Source organism: Ischnura elegans, chromosome 6 (genome assembly GCF_921293095.1).
Source record: "Ischnura elegans chromosome 6, ioIscEleg1.1, whole genome shotgun sequence".
Lineage (NCBI taxonomy): Eukaryota > Metazoa > Arthropoda > Insecta > Odonata > Coenagrionidae > Ischnura > Ischnura elegans.
In genome coordinates this window covers 3,017,081-3,039,438 of record NC_060251.1, presented here as the reverse complement: position 1 = coordinate 3,039,438, position 22,358 = coordinate 3,017,081, and the positions used below count along the sequence as shown (strand labels likewise).

General features: G+C 39.0%; 1 protein-coding gene across 2 annotated transcripts; it reads right to left on the bottom strand.

Annotated features, from left to right (window-relative positions):
* Positions 1 to 2,330: 2,330 nt before the first annotated feature.
* On the bottom strand, positions 2,331 to 18,648 carry LOC124161492 (protein takeout-like). 2 transcript variants are annotated; one of them, XM_046537820.1, is made up of 6 exons: positions 18,290 to 18,646; positions 11,723 to 11,815; positions 10,468 to 10,618; positions 7,930 to 8,063; positions 5,740 to 5,892; positions 2,331 to 4,629 (listed from the first exon to the last, which is right to left on the bottom strand). In XM_046537820.1, the coding sequence occupies exons 1-6, from the start codon at positions 18,366 to 18,368 to the stop codon at positions 4,472 to 4,474; spliced, it is 768 nt and encodes a 255-aa protein (XP_046393776.1). In that variant the 5' UTR covers positions 18,369 to 18,646; the 3' UTR covers positions 2,331 to 4,471. The 2 variants fall into 2 exon arrangements, with proteins under 2 accessions (XP_046393776.1, XP_046393777.1); XM_046537821.1 differs by lacking the exon at positions 5,740 to 5,892 and having other exon boundaries at positions 18,290 to 18,648.
* Positions 18,649 to 22,358: the final 3,710 nt, after the last annotated feature.

The following is a 22,358-nucleotide window of genomic DNA, read 5'->3' as shown; positions in this document are numbered from 1 at the left end:
TGAATATGGTACGTACGTAGGTATGATTACCATTTTTATTGATGGAACTCAAATCACATAATGGAATTATAAATATATTGAAGGCATAAATTGAGTTGTGATAAAGTAGTTTGTAAGTTGCTGTAGTAACTAGTGAATTGCTATGATATATATTATACCGACTGAAGTTGATCCTCACAGAATATGATACACGTATTTTTGTCAACGCCACCCCTTATCCCAAGTATGAATAAGAGTTTAAAAATTAACTTCAATAACAAGTAACGATTAAATTAAATAGTTTACTAATAGCCCAGTCACATTAGCCCAAAAAAATAGGGGTACCCTTGCATAAATTCCCGACAAGCTGAAAATTTGCATGAACCTTAAGGATACCACTCTGATGAAATACTGAAAAGTCCCCATCGATCCCGTGTGTGCTAAAAATTTAACACGCAAATTGGTTACTAGATCTCACCTGTCCCTCCGCCAACAATCGGGACAAGGGTGTAGTTTTAAATATTCCATCGTAGTGGAAACATTTGATCATTGCTAGTATTGTAACATAACATTTGTGCTATATTTAGTCCTTAGCAAATTTCGGGCATGGCTTCATCTGTAAAATAAACTTTTTCCTGCAAGTGAAATTGCTACTGCTGATTGTGGCTCAAAGACGTTGATTGATTCAAGTGCTGAAAGAGGTAATGGATTCATTAACTACCAAAAAATCCAAAATTCCGTGGCAAAACATGTGCAATGTCGGAAAAACTACACTTGGAGTAGTACTATTGCTTCAGTGGAAAGACATCACAAAAGAGGATCGAGCCAGTACATCGCAAGTAACTCCTCCTGTTACAAGAGCACACGTAAATGACTCAGCTTTTTGTTTTAAAAATCATTCCTTATTTTGCGACGATGAACGGAATTAAAAATAGAAAGGAAACGAGCTGAGAAAAATCGAATTAGAATTTGTAAAGTCACTTCACTTTCATTCAAAGAATCTGTTTCGTAAATAGCTCATAATAATTCGTTCTGATAATAATTTAAAATATATTATCGCTCGCATAAGGTTTAAACATAATTTAATAGCTACTGAGGCTAGTTATCGTCATGATTGCAGTTTCCTTTTAAAACTGCCCACTGGAAGTAAAACTGGTCGTCCCCAAGATGAAGCATTGAATCTGGCAATGGAATAAATACTTGCCTACATCGAGAGTAGTGACGACTGTCAGTCTACACTGGAGGAATTAAAAAATGTTCGCAAAAATTCATATCTTGATAATAGAAGTGTTAAACTGCAATTGCTATTAAATATGGTAATAAGGTTATTATCACTGAAAAACCCAGAAAATTAACATTTATATGCTTAATTGATAATTATCTTGATCAATTAAATCAAGAAAAGATGGGTGACGTAAGGTCCTGGAAGCTGCGGAAGCAATCATCCGAGATGATATCCAATCGGTAGCCACCGATAATTCTCATTATCCTCCACCAAGTCGCATGTTTGTAGATATAAAAAATCTTATTTCGTAGTCATTGAAACATGCTTTAGAGCAAATTATTTTAAAAGGTAAACGGTTAAATTTAGAACGAGTGAAATCATTGTGTACAAACATTTGTCCCATATCATGACTGCTGTTAGGGCCTTGGTCTTTCAAGTCGCAGCTAAAATTGGGTATTACACATGATTGATAACCACAAAAACCACAAATGATTGAGTGAGCGAGGAATTTTTGCGGCTAAGAACGAACATATGGCGATGACTTAAACTTCTTAATTCATCAAAACTTAGGTGCACTGTATTCACTCAAATCTATTGACTGTGTAACAAACCAAGACGAAGTCACCTACTATTCATCTGCATTTTTTTAACTGCTTGGATGTGCTGGGCAACCACCCCACAATTTATAACTGAAAGCTGGTATCGGTGATCTCGATGCTTCGAAAGCTATGCTACGGAACCCGTTTGGTGATATAAAAAAACTGATAACGTGAATGACGCCGCTATCCTCAAATGAAAATTGAAAAATGAGGAACATCTTATTCCGAAGATTCCCATATTCTCAACCTGAACGCCCTTTTAGTTTAATCGAATTCTATTTCCAATTCGAGTTGCGTATACGTGCCCCAGTCTTCCCTTTGTAGGTCGAATAAAGAAAATGTATTTCTAACAAGCCATTTTAATTTTAATTTTTGAAGTTTTATTGATTTTTTTCGATACTTTTTTATAACAATTCAAAAAATTATTCAAATGACGTTGTTAATTGATTATTAGGCAGTGCGAAGTTCGCCGGGTCAGCTAGTATAATATGAACAAAAATGTGAAGAAACCTTTTTGAATAGCTGCATAACATCACATGATTTTTATTCTTTCAGGAAAAAGTACATGTTTACATAAATCTCACGTTTTGCGTAAGAGATCTGATATTTTAAAAATACCAGCCACCTTACGAAAGGAACTTTTTAATATTTGATGACAGACTTGCGCATTGGGCACTAGTCGAATGCAGGCAGTCTTGTATTTCTTAAGTCTATGCAGGCGTAATTTTGCAGTGCTCTCGCAAAAATTGCATCATTTTTCCTAGCTAAGTGAGATATGCATACTTAATAATAGAAGTCATTACTTTGTGGTAAAAGCCTCGATGTATGCCCCGTAGATCTTATTCTCATTTACCGTTTTATTCATCAACTCGAACATTGTATTGGGAAGCGTTTATTATTTGAACGTTTTCTTAATGCAGCTGCTTCTAATGGCCTTTGGAAGGAAAACACCCTGTTGAGGAAGTTCCCTGTTGTTCGCGCGGTATCCCGAGAAGAGTTTTTACACCCTGTTGAGGGTCAAAATCTTTCAAGGACAAAGCCTAAAAGGGAGAGAAAGGTAACTGATGAATCCAGACACGGCCATTACGCTCTGCCCGTTCTTTTTTTTATAACGTGAAATCCAATCTCATCCGAGCATACTATTTTTTCTTCTCCTTCCACTTTCGATAATCAGTGTGTGAGGATACTGGGGGGACTGGTGCTTTGAAAACCAGTCTGAAGCGTATAAATAAGTGTCTCCTCTCTTCCGAGGTATTTCAGACGGAGGGAGAACCACAGAGGAGGATTGGTGGGTCGTTGAGAAGGTCATCATTTTTGTGGTCCCGGTCTTTTTTTAGGCAACGGAAGCGCGGCATCAGCACTTGTTTGAAAGTCTTGGTACCACAATGGGGTTGTTGTTTCAGCAGTAAGGAGGGTGACATTATAACGGAGTACTTGGGGTAGGTATAACGGGGGGTACTTGGAGTGTCTCAAATCCTGGAAGAATAGAAAATTTTGCCTCACCAAATTGTAGAGGTGCACCTTAAAAGAAAGCTCATCATGTCAGAGGTTGACTTGATAATATCGCATATAATCTCTGCGTTTTTTTGCGAATAATGGCGGTTATTTTACTAGGAAAGAAGTTTGTCAAATGTAAAATACAGCAATAGCTACCTAAAAAGCTGGAAACGAATTATTTAGGTATAATGTTGCGATTTGGTAAGGAGAGTTTTAATCCTAGAGCTAAATGTAATGCCAGGAGAATGGCGGTGGTTCGTCAAACACTACTACGAGCGAACAGAAAGCTTTAGAGATCTTTTACAAGAGTCAGAAGATGGGAGACGCATAGGCAACGAGAAAAGCTTTAGTTTATTGAGTATCTAAGAGCAGACAAAGAATTAAAGGCACAAAGCACACCTGCATGCTGTTAGTAGGTTATTTATACGCATTATCCTATGAGATGACTTTATTTTATACCCACACCCATAATAAGAAGACCATCACCTAAGCGGTGGTCTTTTTGGGTGGGACCAATGGGGTGGTATTTAATCTTAGATGGTGGATGTAATTCGTGTCTGCTGTAATCACAGGCGAAAAAGAACGAGTTAGAATATGTAGTTAGAAAAGACGAATTTTTCGACTACATTGTTCCAAAAAATGCCGTTACTATGGGAGTTTCAACGCTAGTGTCCTTCGTACAATCTGGAGTGAAGCCATTGTGCACAAATTCAACACAGAAAATCCTTCATTAGTGCGAGGGGACCCAGGAAAGGGAATGAGTGAGATTGAAACGCGAGTGGGTTAGTCCGGGGTGAACTCTACCCTCACCTAACCATAAAGACCTTCGGGCCTAAACTCTGTTTGGGTAATCTTCAAAATTCCATGTTAAGATGTATTTATTCCAAATTCCCCGGCCCATGGATAGGAATGTGTGATATTCAAACGCATATGGGGTAGTTCGGGGTCACCTCTGCCTTTAACTAACCTTAATAACCTTCGGGTCTAATCTGCGCCTGAGTGATCATATTTAAAATGTCATTATAAGATGCATATTTTTTTCCAAATTCCCCTCCATAAAATATTGGCTTCCCTCATTCAGACGCAATTCGTGTCAAGAATTTTCAATCTATCTCTGTAGAATCAGTTGTTTTTCCCCCCAATTATCATCCCCCGATTGCCCCTTGGCTGCTTAGGCCTTCTCCGGGAAGATGTTCACCAGCGGCACCTGCTCCACGATTCCGGACACGATGCTCCTGACGACGAGGGCGAGGGCGTCGGCGATTGGCGGTCCCAGCTCCTGCGTCACCTCGCGCCAGTTGACGTCCATAAACTCGTTCATGCGGTCACCTGCGAGAGAGAGAGAGAGATAGAATCAGAACGTGAGCTGCTGTAGGTATATCTACATCTACAGACCACTCTGCCAGCCGTAAAGGAATTATTTCTGAATGTAATTCGTCGGAATGATTGCTGAATATAACGGATGATCAGGAAGCAGTGGATGTGTCAGACAAGCGTAGCGAGGAGTATGGGATGAGGATTGATCAAAAGAAGACAAAGAAGATGCGATTTTGTTAAGCATCGCGAGCGAGGAATGTGAGACTCAAGATAAAAGTAGGTGGGGAAAACTTGAGCAGGTAGATCAATTCAACTATTTAGGCAAAACATTAGAGGAAAACGGACATAGTAGCAAGGACATCGGGAAGCGAATTGCATTAGCGAAGGAGGCGCTCATTAACAAGAAGATGATTATGAGAGGATTATTATTTTAGAGCTGAAAGAAATGATTAGGGAAGATTTTGACCACGAGTGCAGCGCTCTACGGTGAGGAAACGTGGACATTTAGGAAGGAGGAGAGAAGACTGGAGGTATTCGAGATTTGGGTGTGGCGAAGAATGGAGAAGGTCATGTAGGCGGAGAGGGGGTGGGACAACGAAGTGCTGGACATGGTTGGTGAGGAGAGGCAGCTTTTAGATGAGATACGGAGAAGACAGAAGGTATGGATGGAGGGAGTAGTCAGCGGGGAGGGGATGTTGAAAACAGTGTTAGGGGTGGAATGTTAAGTAAACGAGGGAGAGGAAGGAAAAAAATTAGGATTTTTAAATAGAACGAAAGGGAGTAGGTCTTACTGTGAATTGAAGAGGGAAGTCCAGGAAGGAAAGGAAGGCTGCCAGAATTCTCCTTAAGCACTCCATGGAAACCTACCTTATTCGGTAGAATACTTTAATTCATAATTCGTCGAGAAAGAAATAAATTTCTTGTTTGATATTACATATGCATCGATTATTCGAAATATCTTTATAACGAGGAGAAATATATTATTACATGGCAACTGGGAGATATCTGTTATCATAGCTCACATTCAAATGTATAACATTTTGCTCTTTTACTAGGCATTTTCTATGCACCCCTATTCTTATTCTGTGGCAGTGCTTTGCTAATGTCATAAAAATGTCTCACCAAGGGCCTTATTTCCGTTGAATAAGTTATCCAACTTGATGTAGTTCCTATCCATGTCGTACTTGATGTGGTGATCCTTCATCTTCAGGTATTGAAGGCCATCCTCCTTCTTGACCCACTCTCCGTCAAAGTCGAAGTCAATGTTAAGGTTTACTGTTTGATGCAACGGCGAAAAGGGAGATAAAAATAAATTTCATTATTATATTTGGCAATACCTGGTCGAAATTTTTAGAGTACCTAGATTTTCCTCGTATTGGTAGTGTATGCATTGTTAAAATATGTACACCATTTCCCGTTTCAATGGAATCAATATCTTACTGTGGTTATGCTAATTTTCTATTTTCTCATTTTAGTCTAGATTGTAAGAATTCGGTTAGCTCTTCTTCTTTGCTACCGAACAATACGAATGGGAATTAATCGTGGAGATTTTACACTGGGTATTTCATTTAATACATTGATTTTTATGGTATATGTATTCAGATTACATCTGTATATAGATAGCACCCGGCTAATTAAACTTCCGTTAAAATATTTTTCCTGGAATTTTTTGATGGAATTACTGTATGCATCCTTAGGGATGTGAAAATGATGGTCTATTATCAACTCCTTGGTGTTGAAGATTAAAGGTGGCGTAGGGGCATACATTATTGTCTTGAATTAATTTAATTATTGAATTTGCGACTGTCATATCTATTGATTTAGGTTTTTGGCCTACCTCGGTTAATCGTGGAAGGTTATCCGGGTTTTCCACCGGGTCAGGTTCTCCACCACGGCCGTCGTTTCGATGAACGAGTCGTCCATCATTATCAGGGTAATTCAATTCAGGACAGAGCATTACCTGATGACGATGGGCGACTCGTTCATCGAAACGTTTGCCGAAATGGAGTGCCTGACGCGGTGGAAATCCCCAATAACCCTGCACGATACAATACCTCGGGAAAGCCTGCGACCAGTTTACCTAGGTTTGAAGTTTGAGCCACGGGATAATCAGTGGCGGAAATATATTTTAAATATGTAATAAATATCTACAAAGCAATACGAGTGAAGAATTTGAAACATTTTGGTACATCGATTCCAGAAAAAAATTAGACCTCGTCGTTAAGAAGTTGCAGATTCTGCATTTAGAGTTCAATACAACCGTAACGAATTTTACACGATTATATTGACTAGCTTGAAAGGATAAATAGCAGTATGTAGGTACTCATGGAGTATATTATATTTCTTAAGTTCCAGTAAAATATTTATGGCTTATTGTAGCACTAAACTCCAGTGTTATTACGGCTGGTGCTTCGGCAACGGTCAGGAAATTTTAAAATGTCGGTAAAGTAGTAATGGCCCAAAATTTGTATCGATACGATATTAAATAATAACAATATTGAATAATGTAATTAAAAAGTCCGTTTACGGCAAAATATTTGAGTCTCATTATCAAAATCAACAGTCATCAATTCTAAGATTAGTTTGACGCAGCTCTCCTCTGAGTTCTAATATCGACTAATCTTTTAGCATGAACATAATTCTTATGATTCACGTCATTCATCTCCCGCTCGCTCTCTGTATCGCATCCTACCTCTGCCGTTCTTCCATTCCTCATGCCCTTCAACGATAACGTTCATCAATCCATCATGTGCACGATTAAATTATTCCGTCTTCTACCCAAGGTTTTCAAGAGAATTCACTTCTCTCATACTTTTCTTCAATTCGGCATAACTTACTAGATCTATTCTTTTCATCATCATCATTCTACGAATCATATTTCGAGATTCAAACCTTGATTTGTCCGATGCTTTCATCAACCATACCAGCGTTTAATTTCGGCCGGAATGCGCCGAAGGGTGTTGTCACCTCTCAAGGAAAATTGGGTGCTATAATTTATTTGGGTACTAAAAGTAATAATCATTTGTAAGTACCGTGTATAATAAAAAGTTTAAAAATATAATAGTTATTTTTATACAGGGTGCGTTCCGATAGTAATGCAATTATTTTTCTAAATAAATTCATTGGTCGTATTTTCACAGACGTTTTAAATTCTTCAAATTATTACCCTTTCAATTACAATGTCTTTTTATTTCTACTCTTGAAGGTCAGTAATATGCCACAAATAATCTAAATCAGTGGATAATGTAATTTATTATAGCCGGGAAAATATTCCCAGTTTTCAATTGAATTCAATGTCGTTGGCTTGCTCACCCATTGTGATGTTGGCGTCCCCTTTGCCTTGGATCGGGAGGATCAATACTTTCCCGTTGATGTCGTATTTGGCCAGCAACTCTACCCGTGGGAATAAAAATTTCATCTTGAAGACTGGAGGGTCCAGCTGGATGCTGAAGAAAAAGTTGAAATCTATGTTTGAGTGGGGCAGGAAAGATTATTGTTGATACGATCGTCTCTACGGAACAAAAAAAAACATTTGCTTTTTAAGGTGTCCCTGAGAGTGCAGGACTCACCTAATAATGCAAAGGTTATTCGCCAGTCATTTCCCATTTTAGAGACTTACATTGAGTTAGACACCTATTAATTTCAGGCTTGTCTTAATGATAGATAATCACAACATTGAGCATGTAGTATAATTAAGGTATTTGTACAGCGTAATGGATGGACGAAGCAGTTGAAATTTCAGGATTAGATGAGAGTAAGGAACTATAATCCTTTCTGAATAATGAAGATTCGTGTAGGGTGTAGCCGCGTAATAGTTTACTTGTCAAAACATAATGAAGAGTCTGATGTAGAGAATAGCACCTAACGGGGCCAAAACGTGGTCGCAGAGTAGGAAGGACCGAAGCCAAGGATCGGACGCAAGGAATAGGAAGGCAAGGGCAAAGGCGTTGGGAGATCGGATTGGTCTAGGGCCCAGGGTGTCGACCTCCCACCCTGCAGGTCCGGGTTCAAATCTCGGCGGTGTCAGGGATTTTTTGGAGACTGTCATATCCTTCCTATAATAATAATAATTCGTGTTTAATGGGCGAGATTGGGACTAGAAAGTCCCATCCAACCCCTCGTGATGCATTCGGAGGAATACAGTGTCAAGTTATTATTCAAGTTAAATTTAGTCAACTTATAAATAAAGAGACTTAGAAGTATGTTTAAAAAAACAAAAATGCGAAGTGAACAAAGGTACATTTAGCAAGTGTAAAAATATGTGAAAAACGTGGGATAAACACAAGGATATTGACTTTCGTCCTTATCGGAATAAACCCACTGCGGGAAAACGCCCACATAGGGAGGGGGACGTGAAAAACCTGCTAAAACCTACTGAGTGAAAACTAATGTGAATGTTCTTGAGATCTTTGTGGAGGGCAAGTACTCCGTCCGTCGGATGGGACGTTGAGCCGTGGTACCCTTGGCGCCTTTCGTCAAGAGCAGGGTCGCGGGGTTTCTTTCCTCCCCTACACTTCCCTGTGACCCAAATAACCTCCGTCGCCTCCACCAAATACGATTCCATAGCCAATGTGATATAGATACGGGAATGCGTGAGAGAAGAGAAGGCATTGCGGACAGAGAGGAGAAAGGTACAGGTAATCGTGGGCGTAGAAGGTGGAGGGGAGTTGAAACTGCTGAGGGGCGATCAGAGAGAGGGTGTCTGCGGGGTGAGTGATGTGCGTCAAGTGGATGCTGTTGGAAAGGAACAAAAAAACACTTGCCAGCGTCATTGCGCTTGCGAAGAGGCAGGCATGCACATACAGTGTGACATGGTCGTGGCATGCGCAATGACATGCCTCTTAAAAACACTAGAATTCACGCACAACTGTGTTTGTGTAATTTTAACTTATTAACAATGGTTGTCCGACGTCGAAGTGCTCGGGTGCTTAGAAATATAGATTGCAAAATCGCTATTAACAGAATAAGTGTTTCTACTAACTGTTTCAATTAAATGGACCACGAACCTCTCCTCGTTCCGATTCACGTTCTGATGAAGTCATCATTGACCCTTGGCGAAATAAATGAAATAGTTACCCATTTGATGCATCCTTTTTGTTCAAACATTGAGCATGTTAATAGGAAAAATATGATTTTGTTTTTGAATTCCATTTTATAGATAGTACCTATGTAAAAAGAGCTATGCTACTCCTGAAAAATATTATTATTCTAGCTCAACCGCCAAGTAAAAAGCTTAATCTTATTTGAGCGCGTAAAACAAACTTGATATCAAATTAGTTGGTAAGAACTTGGATGTTGGTATTGATCAATTGATTACCGATGGTTCAATAGCTATTATTACTGAATGTGTACCTGAAATTATTTTGATTAACCCTGAATTATTAATAGCAGATTTTTTTCGTGGTGGAGGGTTTTTAGCGTTTAAATGTCTAATCAAAACTGTGTTTTTGGCTTGTTTCGTACGTACATAAAATCAGAAAACCATGCGCGATGGAGTGGATTTTTTTGCGGATAGAAATAAACACAATTTTCCATTTAACTGCATCATCTTCAAGGTACAAAATGGTTCCTTTTCTTCAACAATTTTGAACCTTGAAGATAATGTAGTAACAGCGAAATCTAGGTCGGAATAAATGTTTATAGTCGTGGAAAATTGCAAGTGTTAATTTCATTATGTTTTGTATATTAAACCATTGACTTTTTACGCTTAATATCAACCTTAACCATTCAATGGAGTAAAGAGAAGTGAATACTTTCAGTTCGGCTGTGGAGACAACTCTTTATCGCCGTTTATTATTTATTTATTATCAATAGCAGCGTAGTTGAAATTGCGGTAGGTTATGTTCTTACTCGATGTCCTTCAGCTGGGCTTGCGATACTCCGTGAAGGTCGATGTCGTTTGCGATCAAGTTGATTCCCACAGATGCTGATTCATCCTGGTCCACCTTAATCTGCTCAACTCTCAGCGGCTCCAACTTTGGGATGCGATATTTACGAATGCCTTGATTGGATAAAGCAAGAGAGGATAGAAGTCAGTTTTCATATTCGATTTCTACATCATTGACCCTCCAAAAAATGCCTCGTAAATGAATACATTGACGATGGCATGACGAGTTTACAATAAAAATAAAACTCTTTGAAAGAATTGAAATAGTTGCCCGCTAGATGCACCTTTTTTCTTTCATCAATTTTAACGTCGCATTGCATTTATTGACAAGAAAAATTATCCGCTACTCGAAAAGTCCACGCTAGCTCTGACTCTTGATAATTTATATTTCAAAAGCGTATTTCTTAATGTGAAACTTTAAGTGGAGAGTGCAAATAATTATGCGCAAAAAATCGTTTTTCGTGTATAGTATACAGAATTTCAGGTCCTTAATTAACAATACAATGCAGTTACCATAAATATATGGTTTATGAATTTAAAAAAATGTAACTGACATATCAACTTTGATGGTGGCCCATAAGTATTGTAAAGATTCCAAAAATACTCTGACACATTTTTATCGATTTTCCAATCAATACGCTCTATAATTGTATAAAAAACAACTTCTTAAACGACAGAAATAATTGATCAAAATGTTTAGAAACTCATCGACAGCAAAATAAGGAATTGCTCTTACGAAGGTCAGCCGAGCATTTACGTATTTAAGTCCATTATCGTTAGGGGGGAAAGGAATTGGTTTTCTGTTCGTCCGAAGCAGTTTTTCATGAATCGATCGTCTTTCCTTTGTATTTTATAAAGTTCACGGATGTTGCCTTTCTACGCCGGACACCATATGCTCAATGCATATTCGATAATTAGCCTTACGAGTGAGATATATCGCTTCTGTTATACTTTTTCGTCCAGATATCTTCCTACATCAAGCTTAATGAACCCTGGCTTCTTCTGGGCTGCGCCACAATTTTTTTCTCGTGTTTCCAAAAAGTTGATTAACTGCGCGAGGGTGTCAGCAAAAAACTTTCGCATTGTGCCTAGTTTTTTCCCCGTACGTTTCTCAGAAGACCGTTCGTTCAACCACGGCGAATTTTAGGGCCGTCACTGGCGTGGCAGCGTTTTAATTAGGTGACTGGTAGGAAAACCCTTTCATTTAGTTTCACTTACCATCCTTTAACTTTGGAATCACCGCAGGTCCTTGCTTCCTGACACATTCATTCAATTTTGGGTCGTTCCGGGAACAGGGTTTGATGAAATCGGCTGAAAAAATGAATTAAGTATGCATAGTACATATTTTTTGCCAAAAATTATCTACAATCAGTATTATCTTTTAATGATCCTAAACATTTTAAAGTGAAAAATGATAATACAGCTCCATAAAATACAGCGAACATGTATATACCAGTCAATAGCCACCAAAAAGATAATGATGTCAGGCAGAATTGAGATGCAGTGTTTTCAAAAGTTTTGGTCCAGAAATATGCTATTTTATATATTTATCTGCTGGAAATAAACAAGCAATGGCGGTTTTACATAAAATGGAAAATAGCATAGAAAGATAAGTGATGGGCAGTATTGAAGTTGAAGCAATCCAATCTCCGGTAGCGATGACTTTTCGATTATTTTTTTAAAACTTTTAATTGTTAAATTTTAGTATTCGTTATTTTCATCTGAATGTGAGCCATGCATTCGTACGAGGTTGGTGATCCCGCCGTCGCGTCGCAACGTCAATTTGTGCGCCTTTGGGCTGTGGTGATATGCCCGATCGGTGTGTGGGAAAGCGATGTATCGATGTAGAGCGATGGATATTCAGTAATTTACTGTGGTTTCGAATGATTTCACCACGTTACCATTTTCGAGACTGTCAACAATTTTCACCGAAGTGCTGTAATCATCGGTCACCATCATCATCCCTTTCTGGCACGGCGCGGAAGAAAATTTGTATTTCCAATGCGACAGAAAAATCATAAAACTTCTAGTGGCAAAAAATTTCACTCATAGCCAGCGACAGGGATTTTCCACTTAACTGTATTAACTGTACATCATATAAGTCACATGCAGTTGATGCCGGTAATAATTTCTCGGGCAGCATTCTTGACTCTACTTTTTCATATCCCCGACTGTGATAAATTAAAAATCCTCCACGAGAACAGTGTGCTGATGTAATTTACATTATTTGCATATCATAGGCCACAAGGAAATATTATAACAGCGTACATAGCACTAAGGCCTTTACATTGAGTTATATATAAAAATGTATTTTGTTCCTATAATATAAACAAGTATAAAAATGATCTCATATATGACAAACATTTTTAGCACAAATGCATACAAATGGTGGGTATCAAAATGAAAGTCTTTGAAATTGGCTTTTGAAACTGGTGCGGGGGGCAAAGAAGTCAAGAAAAGTAGTAGTATTTGAGAGGGAATTGAAAAGAAAAGGTAAACGGTAGAAAAGGATACGCACAGTCGGTATTTGGGCTGGTGTAGAGTTTCAGTATTGCGGGTTTTGCTGGAACGTGGAGTGAAAAAAATGGCAGGAGATCATCATCCGAAGGACCCATTCATGATGCAGCGAAGAAATTTGATGTCGGATGTCAATTGGCGGCGGGTGGGGTGTAATATTCCAGGTGAGTGTGGTATTTCTTCACGAGAAGAGCGTCTGAGGTGAGGCATGTGACGTCGTACTATTGCTATGAAGAAATTGAGTGGACAATTGAATATTTTAGTGTGGTGGGAAAAGCAGTTGACCAAATGCGAGAGTAATATTCTAGGATGGGTTGCACACATCCAATGAAGACAGATTTTAAAGCACTCGGTTCAGATATCTCGTTCAGACGATATAGGGTCCCAACCACTGCTATAGCCTTGTTAAAAATGGTTTTTAAATGATCGTAGAGAGTTATTTTTTTGTTTTAAGTGACGCCTAATTCGGAGTGGGAAATAACAGAGGGAATGTGTTGATTATTAAAGTATAAGCTGAGTTGATAGTGCTCTTCTTCAGCGAAAAAGACATCGCAGTGGATTTTCCAGGATTCATACGCAACTGCCATTTGTTGCATCAAGTATTCACCGCTTGAAGAGCAGTTTTTAAATCCAGGAAATCGGCCGCGGTGTTGACCCTTTCAAATATTTTACAATCGTCGGCATAGAGGAGAACACCACAGCTAGAGGGATGAATGTCTTCAACAATGTCGTCGACGTAGAGAGTAAACAGTAGTGGACCTAATACACTGCCTTGAGGCACGCCAGAAGAAACAGGTGTGTAGTTCGACGAAATACCTTCAGTTCGAACTCTTTGGTTGCGGAAAGTCAGGAAATTATAGAATTAACAGAAGAGAGTGCCGTGGATATTATAACGTGACTGGAGTTTGTGGGTGAGGAGGATATGATGGGCGGAATCAAAAGCTTTAGAAAGGTCAATGTAACAGACATACTACTGGGATCTTTTTTGAAGGCAGTAATTGTATGGTGGTGCATTATAGAGAGATTAGTGAGGAAGGACTCACCAGGAAAAAAGCCATGCTGAGAAGGCGATGTGTAAGGGGGAGTGAAATAATGCGTGTGGTTATGGATAATACGTTCAAAGATAATAGATAAAACTGGTAATATTGAAATGGGTCGATAGTTCTAAACGATGTCCCTAGGGCCAGATTTCAAAATGGGGGTTACATTTGATTTTTTCCATTGAGTAGGAAAAATTCCACATGAAAAGAACATGTTGAAGATTGTTAACAATGAAATGAAATCACTGGTAGATGTACGACTGAGAAATAATGAACTAATTAATGTCATCGGAACCAGTTCATTTCACCGTGGGCAAAGAATACAAATAAGATAACACTTCTGGAGGAGTGGTGGAGATGGAACCGAGGGAATGAGTGGAAATAAGCTGGACAGGAGACGGTAGGCTGTCTTTGGCCGATAATGATGAAGGTAGATGAAGGCAACAACTTGTTCAGTAAAACCCAGCCTTAGATTCTCTTTGGAAGAAGATGGCTTGATGATGTAACTGATAGCGTATCGGACCGGCAATCCAAATTACTTTTTCATGGCGAATCTCATGTTAGGTGTATGTAAGGGAGATATAGTGTTTTTTCCAACTTACGTTTCTGTAATAATTTCAGCTTGTTCATGCAAAAGGGAATGGAATTGACAAGAAATAAATTATTATGTGTAAGGATTCTATATTTACTCCGCAATTGTTTTTGGCTTAAGAAATTCTAGAAAATTTTAACCGCTTCCGTCCAAGGTATATTAACGGTTAAGAATAGTTAACATGGAATTTTTTAAAAAATCATTCCGATTTGTTCCCCAGTAATATTGCGGTGTAGAAAAGAATTATTTTTGGGTTTCCTCCCGTCGATTGTTAGAACGGCTCACGTTTATTTCCCTCTGCAGTAGACCACATTCATTATTGATTGATTTGATTGTGCTGCGGGCTATTGATATTGAATACGTTACGCGTAAAAAAAATTATATGAGTTATGTTTGGGTTTTTATGCATGTGTTTGCAATACTTTGTTATTCTTGTCAGGTCACAGGTGACAGAAAATCCAGGTTGGTTTACTTATTTCTGATATTCTTTCATGAAGACCTTTATGTCTTTTCCAGTGTTAAATTTCACCCTTACTACAAATGTTTTTTTAATTAGATTATATTTTTAATAAATTACTTTCACAAGAGATGAAATGATACTTTGTGAATTGCCAAGCAGAATTGAGCGTATCACCTTGGAAACTTATAAATATGATCTTGAGGTTTAATCCTCTGCGTTCCTACTCGTTGAAAGACAAAATTTCCCGCTTTTTCTGTTTTAAATCGTGGATTGATATCTCTAGGTGGAGCTTGGGATGAATCTCACTCGAAATTGAGCTCTGCGGCAATAATTATGCGGCTACACGTTCGCATCTTAATGGTGAAATTATACAAAAGGAATAATCAGTCATTTTTATCTGCCTTGGTTTAAAATAGAAGGATTTTTTTCTACAAATCGCTCATCCATAAATTATCCGTAATCATAGGATATGCTTAGGCATTAAGATCCCGCGAAAAATTCGCAATCATCCTTGATGACACCCTATTTCACCTCTCCACCATTAAATCTGCTCTCTTCCAGTTTGTGATCTCTAATTTGGTGTTAAAAGAATGCGTTTTGTATCAGCGAGTTTCCCACGGGAAAAAGTCACCGGAACGTACAATCCTCTTTGAAATTATCTCGGAGTTTAAGGAACTTGGAAAGCGTAGTTGTCTACGAATTTTACTGCCGTTAATGCAGCAGTATTTAAATTACCTCGAATATTCAGGCATGTGTATCTACACACTAGATTTCCCAGCAAATCATCCCACCGATGTGAGCTGGAAATCCGATGCTTTCGGATCTGAGGTGACGTCCTTTTTTATGTAAGAAGTGTTACATTTTTCCCTTACATTTACCTGTGGGAAATTCTCCAATTCCTTTTCAATTCTCCAGCACCAAAAATGTCCCTTCCTCAGGTGGCACAGATTTTAATTTAAAAGACCCTTCGATGCATTGGTATTTCGAACTTGGTTATGCTTAATAATATATTGCTTATAATTATACTAAAATACAACAAATGACCTGATTCAGTTCAATACCTTGGAATACCTCTGAAAATAATTTACTGTTATTCAAAAGCGATATTTCCGGATTTTTAATGTCCTACATACCATTGTCTCTATCTCTTCAACAGTTTTATTAGAATTTAAAGCAACAATATGCGATATTTATTAAGTATTAAATAACTGGAAATGTATACATAAATGCCTAATTTCACACATTCGCTACAGAAATTCTGGAATTTTTGTCACTGTGTGAATATCTGTAGCAAAAAATATATGTATTACGTAATGCGGTTTTAGCTCAGCTATATGGTACTTTTATTGCCATTGAAAATCTTGGATAACAGCATTTGCAGCAAACCTTGAGCTTGAAAGATTTTGCGGGACTAATGTAAAAGTAGTCTTTCCCATCCATCTGGAAGCCACATTACAGTAGAATTCCCCGCGGCTACTAGCATAAGCCATGGAATTTATCCATACTTCTAGATATATTAATGCATTATGTATCCCTCTGAATATCTTTGAGGCCGATGAAAGGGGAAATAAATGCCATGTATACTTTTGTTAATTATGAAAGATTAAATTTCCAGGTGGCTTTTCGCATGAAAACAACTGCTATTTTTGGGGATGACCGATAAATCAGTTGACGTTTTTGCTACGAAAAATTTACTGACTAAAACCAACAGAATGCTGTTAAAATTTAGAGTCGTAAAACTTAGTTTTCTTTGTTTCCAAAGTATTTGTTTGTTCTTTATCGATAACGGCTCAAAATAAGATGTGAAAAATTGCTATCTATATGCCTTCGTTTTTTGTCGCAATTAACTAGTGCATAAGTCTCAAATTGCGGAGCAAAATTAAATAAAAAACAGTATATCAATGTGTGCTTGGTTTCAAATTTTAAGATGTGAAGCCTGTGGTGTAGATAACATGATATCGACGTAATAATACTCCAATATTATTGAATTTTACGCTCATTACCTCCTTATATTTACCATTGCCAATAGTCTGAGGAATTTAGTACCTTTACACTGATCACTACTTTCTTAAGTCTGAAAAAAATAGTATCTATACTCTGGTAAGAATTCGGGAAAAAGGTAAGACTGTATTAACTGCCAATCTGTCAATGAAAAGAAATATTGGAGCATAAGCACTAGAACCGCTGAACTTTCCAACCCCACCACCACCCCCGCGGCATGGGACTTTTTTGTCCCATTGACAAAATACGTTGATCTTGTCATGTTTAGGTATAATTGACGGTTTTATTGACGGTACGGACGGCAGTGCACAGACTATTCCCTTCTGCGCTTCTAACTGGCAGAATAACGGTATCTGTGCATCGATCCCCTTCCTAATAAACTGTTATTATGCCAAATACAAAATAAGTGTACAAAAAAAACTGAAATTGTATGTTTTCCCCTTATGGGACAAAAAAAGTCCCATCCCGCGGTTCTAGGTAAATCGTCGTTTTTCTCGCGAACCAAACATCGTACAATATTTTTGATATGACCATTCGAAAGAGCAAAAATGAGTAGAAGTCAGTACATTTCAAAGAGGTGAAACCACTCGTACATGAATGGCAAACATTTGCAAAGGGCGATGGGACAAAGAAGTCCCGTCCGCGGTTCTAGTGTTAAATATGGAACAATGTCATATATTATGCCATCATTTTACCGGCTATATACTAACCTAACGCACTATCGCTCATCATCCTCAAAGTCGTCGAGTAAGGTTGATGGAAAGCACTTGTTCCGTTGTCTGTGAGACATTATATCGAAGGGACATGACATTATTGGACACCGGAGGCGAGGCATTTCCTCATTCTCGATTTATGCAAGCTGCCGATGGAGTCAGCTGCATTGAAAGTGATTTAAAATAATCGATCCTTGAGTTCTAGTTGAGATCCTTGAGAAATTAGTTGAGTTTTTTAAATAAATACTGTGTACATTACAACAAAGTTCACTTTTTAGTCTATGTGAAACTACACTTGAATGGAAAGAAAGAATACTTAATTAATTTCTCACTTTGTTGTCTCCGATTTTCTCCGTGCACTCGATCGCCATCGGGGGCGGGTCGTTCTTCTCCTGAGTCTCCTTATACGGTTGTCAATAGCAGGTGCGTTTCGCGTTTCACAGGGCATTATGGAGTACTTACGGAGCGGTATCCTGGCACCCGAGGTGATGGTGACCACAGACGCCAGACAGAAGAAAGCGGCGACCGTTCTGCTCTTCATCTTGTTTTCTCTCCTTGCTGCAGGCAGAAGAAGTGGCTGGACGAAAATGCGGTCACGGTCAACACTCTGCCAGCCGATTACTCGCGGACACGGCTTCAGCCAAAATGATGGCTAAACTCTCCGAATAGATATCCGCCACTATTTGGCGAATCGTCCCTCGTAGGATGCCGGCGTGTAGGACTAGAGAGCGGCTCTCCTTGAAGACCCTTTGCTTCCACGGATAGCAGAGATCTTGATGAGACACCGAGCCAGCACCTCTCATCCGCTGGAGTATATAAACGTTTCCCCTGAAGTTCCCCTTCCGTTCTGCCCCTTCCCAAATGCGCAGTAGCCTCCCTCGCTTGTTTATTTTTTCTTAGCGTTTTTTTTTTGCTAAAAGTTTTTTAAAGCACTGAAGGAACAGCCGCTTCTTTTTTACTATTTTTTTCTCCTACCTTCCTTGATTTTTATTTCTTCCCTCACCACAAACCCAGCCTCACCGTTCCGTCATCCTTTCCCGAGGAGAAGGGGTGGGGGAAGAACTCTATTTGGTGGTTGGCAGAGGGGGTATACGATTGGTGGAGACGTTTTGTATTTTTATCGGAATTATAATTTGGCGCGCTTTTAATGATGTTATTCGAGATATATTTGATTGCGGATCTTTTCCTTAACATACACGAATGAACTCCCTTCCCCCTCCTTACCCTGATATCTCTAATTATGGTTAAGAGAATGCATTATCTTCGTGACACGGCGAAAAATCACTAACTTTAATGCATTTGGTCGTACGTAGAGAAGGAATTGGATTGTGATAAGCGAGTGGAAACCAATTACCTCAGCTTCTCTTGGCTCCTGAAAAGTTCCGTCATAATGTATGATTCCCTTTGTTCGGGATTTGCTGAATTGCACTCGATATAATAGTGGCGATCTGGTGGTCCGGTAGAATCAATCATGTCCCAATTAACTTTAAATGATAATATAATGCCACTTGCTTATAATTTTCACATTCGTCTCATTTTTTTCTTAAAACAATGCGTTTTAGTCCAGTTGCGAGTGATTTTTTAAAAATAAACTAATTAAGTCAGCGTTGTCCTGGGGTCATCTATCCAGTAAAATTCTATCCCGCAATGGAAGAGGAGTTCTCGGCATAATTGAGGAATTACGAGAGGTCTTCCAGCTTATAGTTTCCTTGACATACATCGACGTCTTTAATTGACGACCTTTCAAAGGAGGAATGCTCTGTTATTATTGAACGTTAGAGTGAAAAGGAATACTAAGTTATGAGTTGCAATGGAAGCCCTTTCCTCAGAATGATCGAGAGTCATTCGCCACATGTTCGACAATTGTTATCAATGCCAAGAATAATTATTACGAGGCAAGAGTTGGGAAATTTTCAAGAAAGATTTTACATTTTTTTGTGATTCTAGGTAAAATTAGTTTTATTAAAGACGAATAAAATATTCCAATAGTTGGTGATCAGTCAGGAAAATTGGTAAGTTGTCGGGGAATTTAAAAATTTGGTATAACTAGCCACTCAATGTTTCTTCTGTGTCTGTTGCCACTCAACGTGCCTGATCCGTGCGTTTCGTCAGACCACGAATGTTTTTTCCGTGCCTTTGCAACGAATCATGATCTATTTTCATCGAAATGAGTAGCGGCTATTTGTTACGAATATTCCGTCTTAGCTACCTCAAGATATGTTTTTCAAACATTGAAATTAAACAAAAAGTAAATAATTGAAATTGATTTCACCAAGGGAAATAAGGATTCACTTTTACAATCCCTAACATGATGCTTTATTACGCGAATGGCATTGATTATAGGATGTGCAGTGAACCCGTTAAACCACAACTTGTCCGCCAAGGCTCAAAAATGTACTCATGTATTCCTATCAATAATAAAAATCCGTGTCTTAAAATAACGGGTTATCATGAAAGAATGGCGCAGCCTCAGTAATTCATAGAAAGGTAGTAGGGATAGAGAAGCAGAGATTTATCAGAGGCTGGCCAATCGCAGTTTGAGTGCCTCGACGAGAACACTTTAAGTACAACACTCCGTCCGTCGGATGGGACGTTAAGTCGTCATCCCCTTGGTGCCTTTTATTACGAGTAGGCCAATAGCGACGCCGGGTTTCTTCCTCGCCGAGCGACTGAGGGCGCACGTCTCGAAATTTATTATTTATGCAAAAATACTGTCGAGACGAAAATTTAAAAAAACATAACCTGTAAGTAATTCTGTCTTCCTTTAAATCATGTTCAAAACCCCACCATTTTTTTGTGGTATCCCTGAATAAAGATAAGTAATTGGGTGACTTAAGATGCGTAATATTAACCTGTTGTTAAGTGTGTCAATTTTTGGATGATAATGGTATTCTTAAATAATCTTTTCTATTATCTTTTTGTTTCCAGGGGAACCTGTGGATCAATTCGTTGTGAGGAGCTTACGTCTTGTACGCAGTGAATTGCGCACCTACTTCAGCGAACCTCTAGTACGCATGGTCCGTCTGCATCTTCACGGACGAATTATCAACTGTGGGGTACATATTACATGTGGCTCGCGCAACGCTGAAGGAAATACACAGATTGTATGGCAGGAATACAGGGGAGTGGTACTTCATATTATCTGGATAATTCAAGTCTTCCCTCAATCATCCTCAGTTTAGAGTTTCTCCTTGAAATATTGAAGGCGAACATTGAAAGATAATGTTATGAGTGGCCGATCAAATTCAAGCACCACCACAGTGATTTTTTTTTACTTCCCCATTCAGCGTGAGCACCATTTTTACAATCATACTCTAAGTGGTTGAACTAGAGGTTTGGTTTCGATATGTTAGGGCAGAGCTCAACCCATACTAAGCCGTACGCGTGTGAACATCATACATCCAGGGTATCCGGAAGCCACTTCCTTTCTCTCGGCCATCTTAGACTCCCAAGGATTTTATTAGGGGATGTCCAAAAGGTATGATACGGTAATTGGAGGAGGCGACCGACAGCTGAGGTCATTTGCGCCATGAGGGAAGTGAAGGTAAGGAAATGTGGAGGGAAACCATACACCGACATTTGCCTGCTCCTCAAGAACGGCGCCAAGAGGTCCACGGCTTAACGTCCCATCCGACGGACGGTGTGTTGCGCTGGAAATGTCCTCCACACAACATTTAAGCAGGGATCGGACTGTTTATGAACATTCTCTGCCATTGCCGGGATTTGAACCCGAGCCCGCGGGATGGTACGCCAGCCCCCACTCCGGGTGTCCAAAGGCTTTCCCCGGAATTTGAACCGAGGACCTTTCGATCAGCAGCCAAGCATATCATATTACGATTAATTGCACAATCCCGTATGGACTTGGAATAGCCGAGAGAAATAGGCTTTTAAGCCTAGTGAAATATCTACCGGCAGCTTACAGTAAAAGTACAGGAAGAAGGAAATAATTCATCAGATGAGTACCTATATGGTATTATATCAATGGCGCGTGGGCGATAGCCGCACCAGAGTGGTAGGGGGTGAAATATTTGAACCTCACCGGACGAACCTGTACCTAAAATGTTTTTCCTTTTCCCGAAAATTTTATTGCGTTATTTATTTAAATTTTAGTGCATTGCGTTGCGGATCAGTGCATATAATGTGTCCCATGCACAATAGATGATGGGCATTCATTCTCGATCGTGGAAACAATCTGGTATTTGAAGAGTGGGACAGACATCATCTGAAAACCCAGAGATAAGACTTATTCGGGAACTTCATGAGTTATATTAAACCGATCCATTTATGCACCAATAGTCATGTGACTCGAAAAGCCCTGAACTCACCTTTGTGTAGGTCTAAGCTATTAGCTGAATGCTACAAGGCACTTAATAATTCGGGTAGCTGAAGTAAATAAAAACTTTTCTGGATACCGGGACATGCAGGTATTACAGAAATTGAAAAGGCAGACGAACTGGCCAAGGCCGACGATGAACAGTATCCAAATGGCACAGAACCATTCATGCCAGTTGCATCCTCAGCATGGATGGCC

Excerpts from the sequence above, each read along its gene's own strand:
- LOC124161492 (XM_046537820.1), bottom strand. The coding sequence starts at position 18,368 with ATGAAGAGCAGAACGGTCGCCGCTTTCTTCTGTCTGGCGTCTGTGGTC. Across the intron at positions 11,816-18,289 it reads GGGTGCCAGGATACCGCTCC|CCGATTTCATCAAACCCTGT; the intron begins GTAAGTACTCCA and ends TCATTTTTTCAG. Across the intron at positions 8,064-10,467 it reads GCCCAGCTGAAGGACATCGA|CATCCAGCTGGACCCTCCAG; the intron begins GTAAGAACATAA and ends CTTTTTCTTCAG.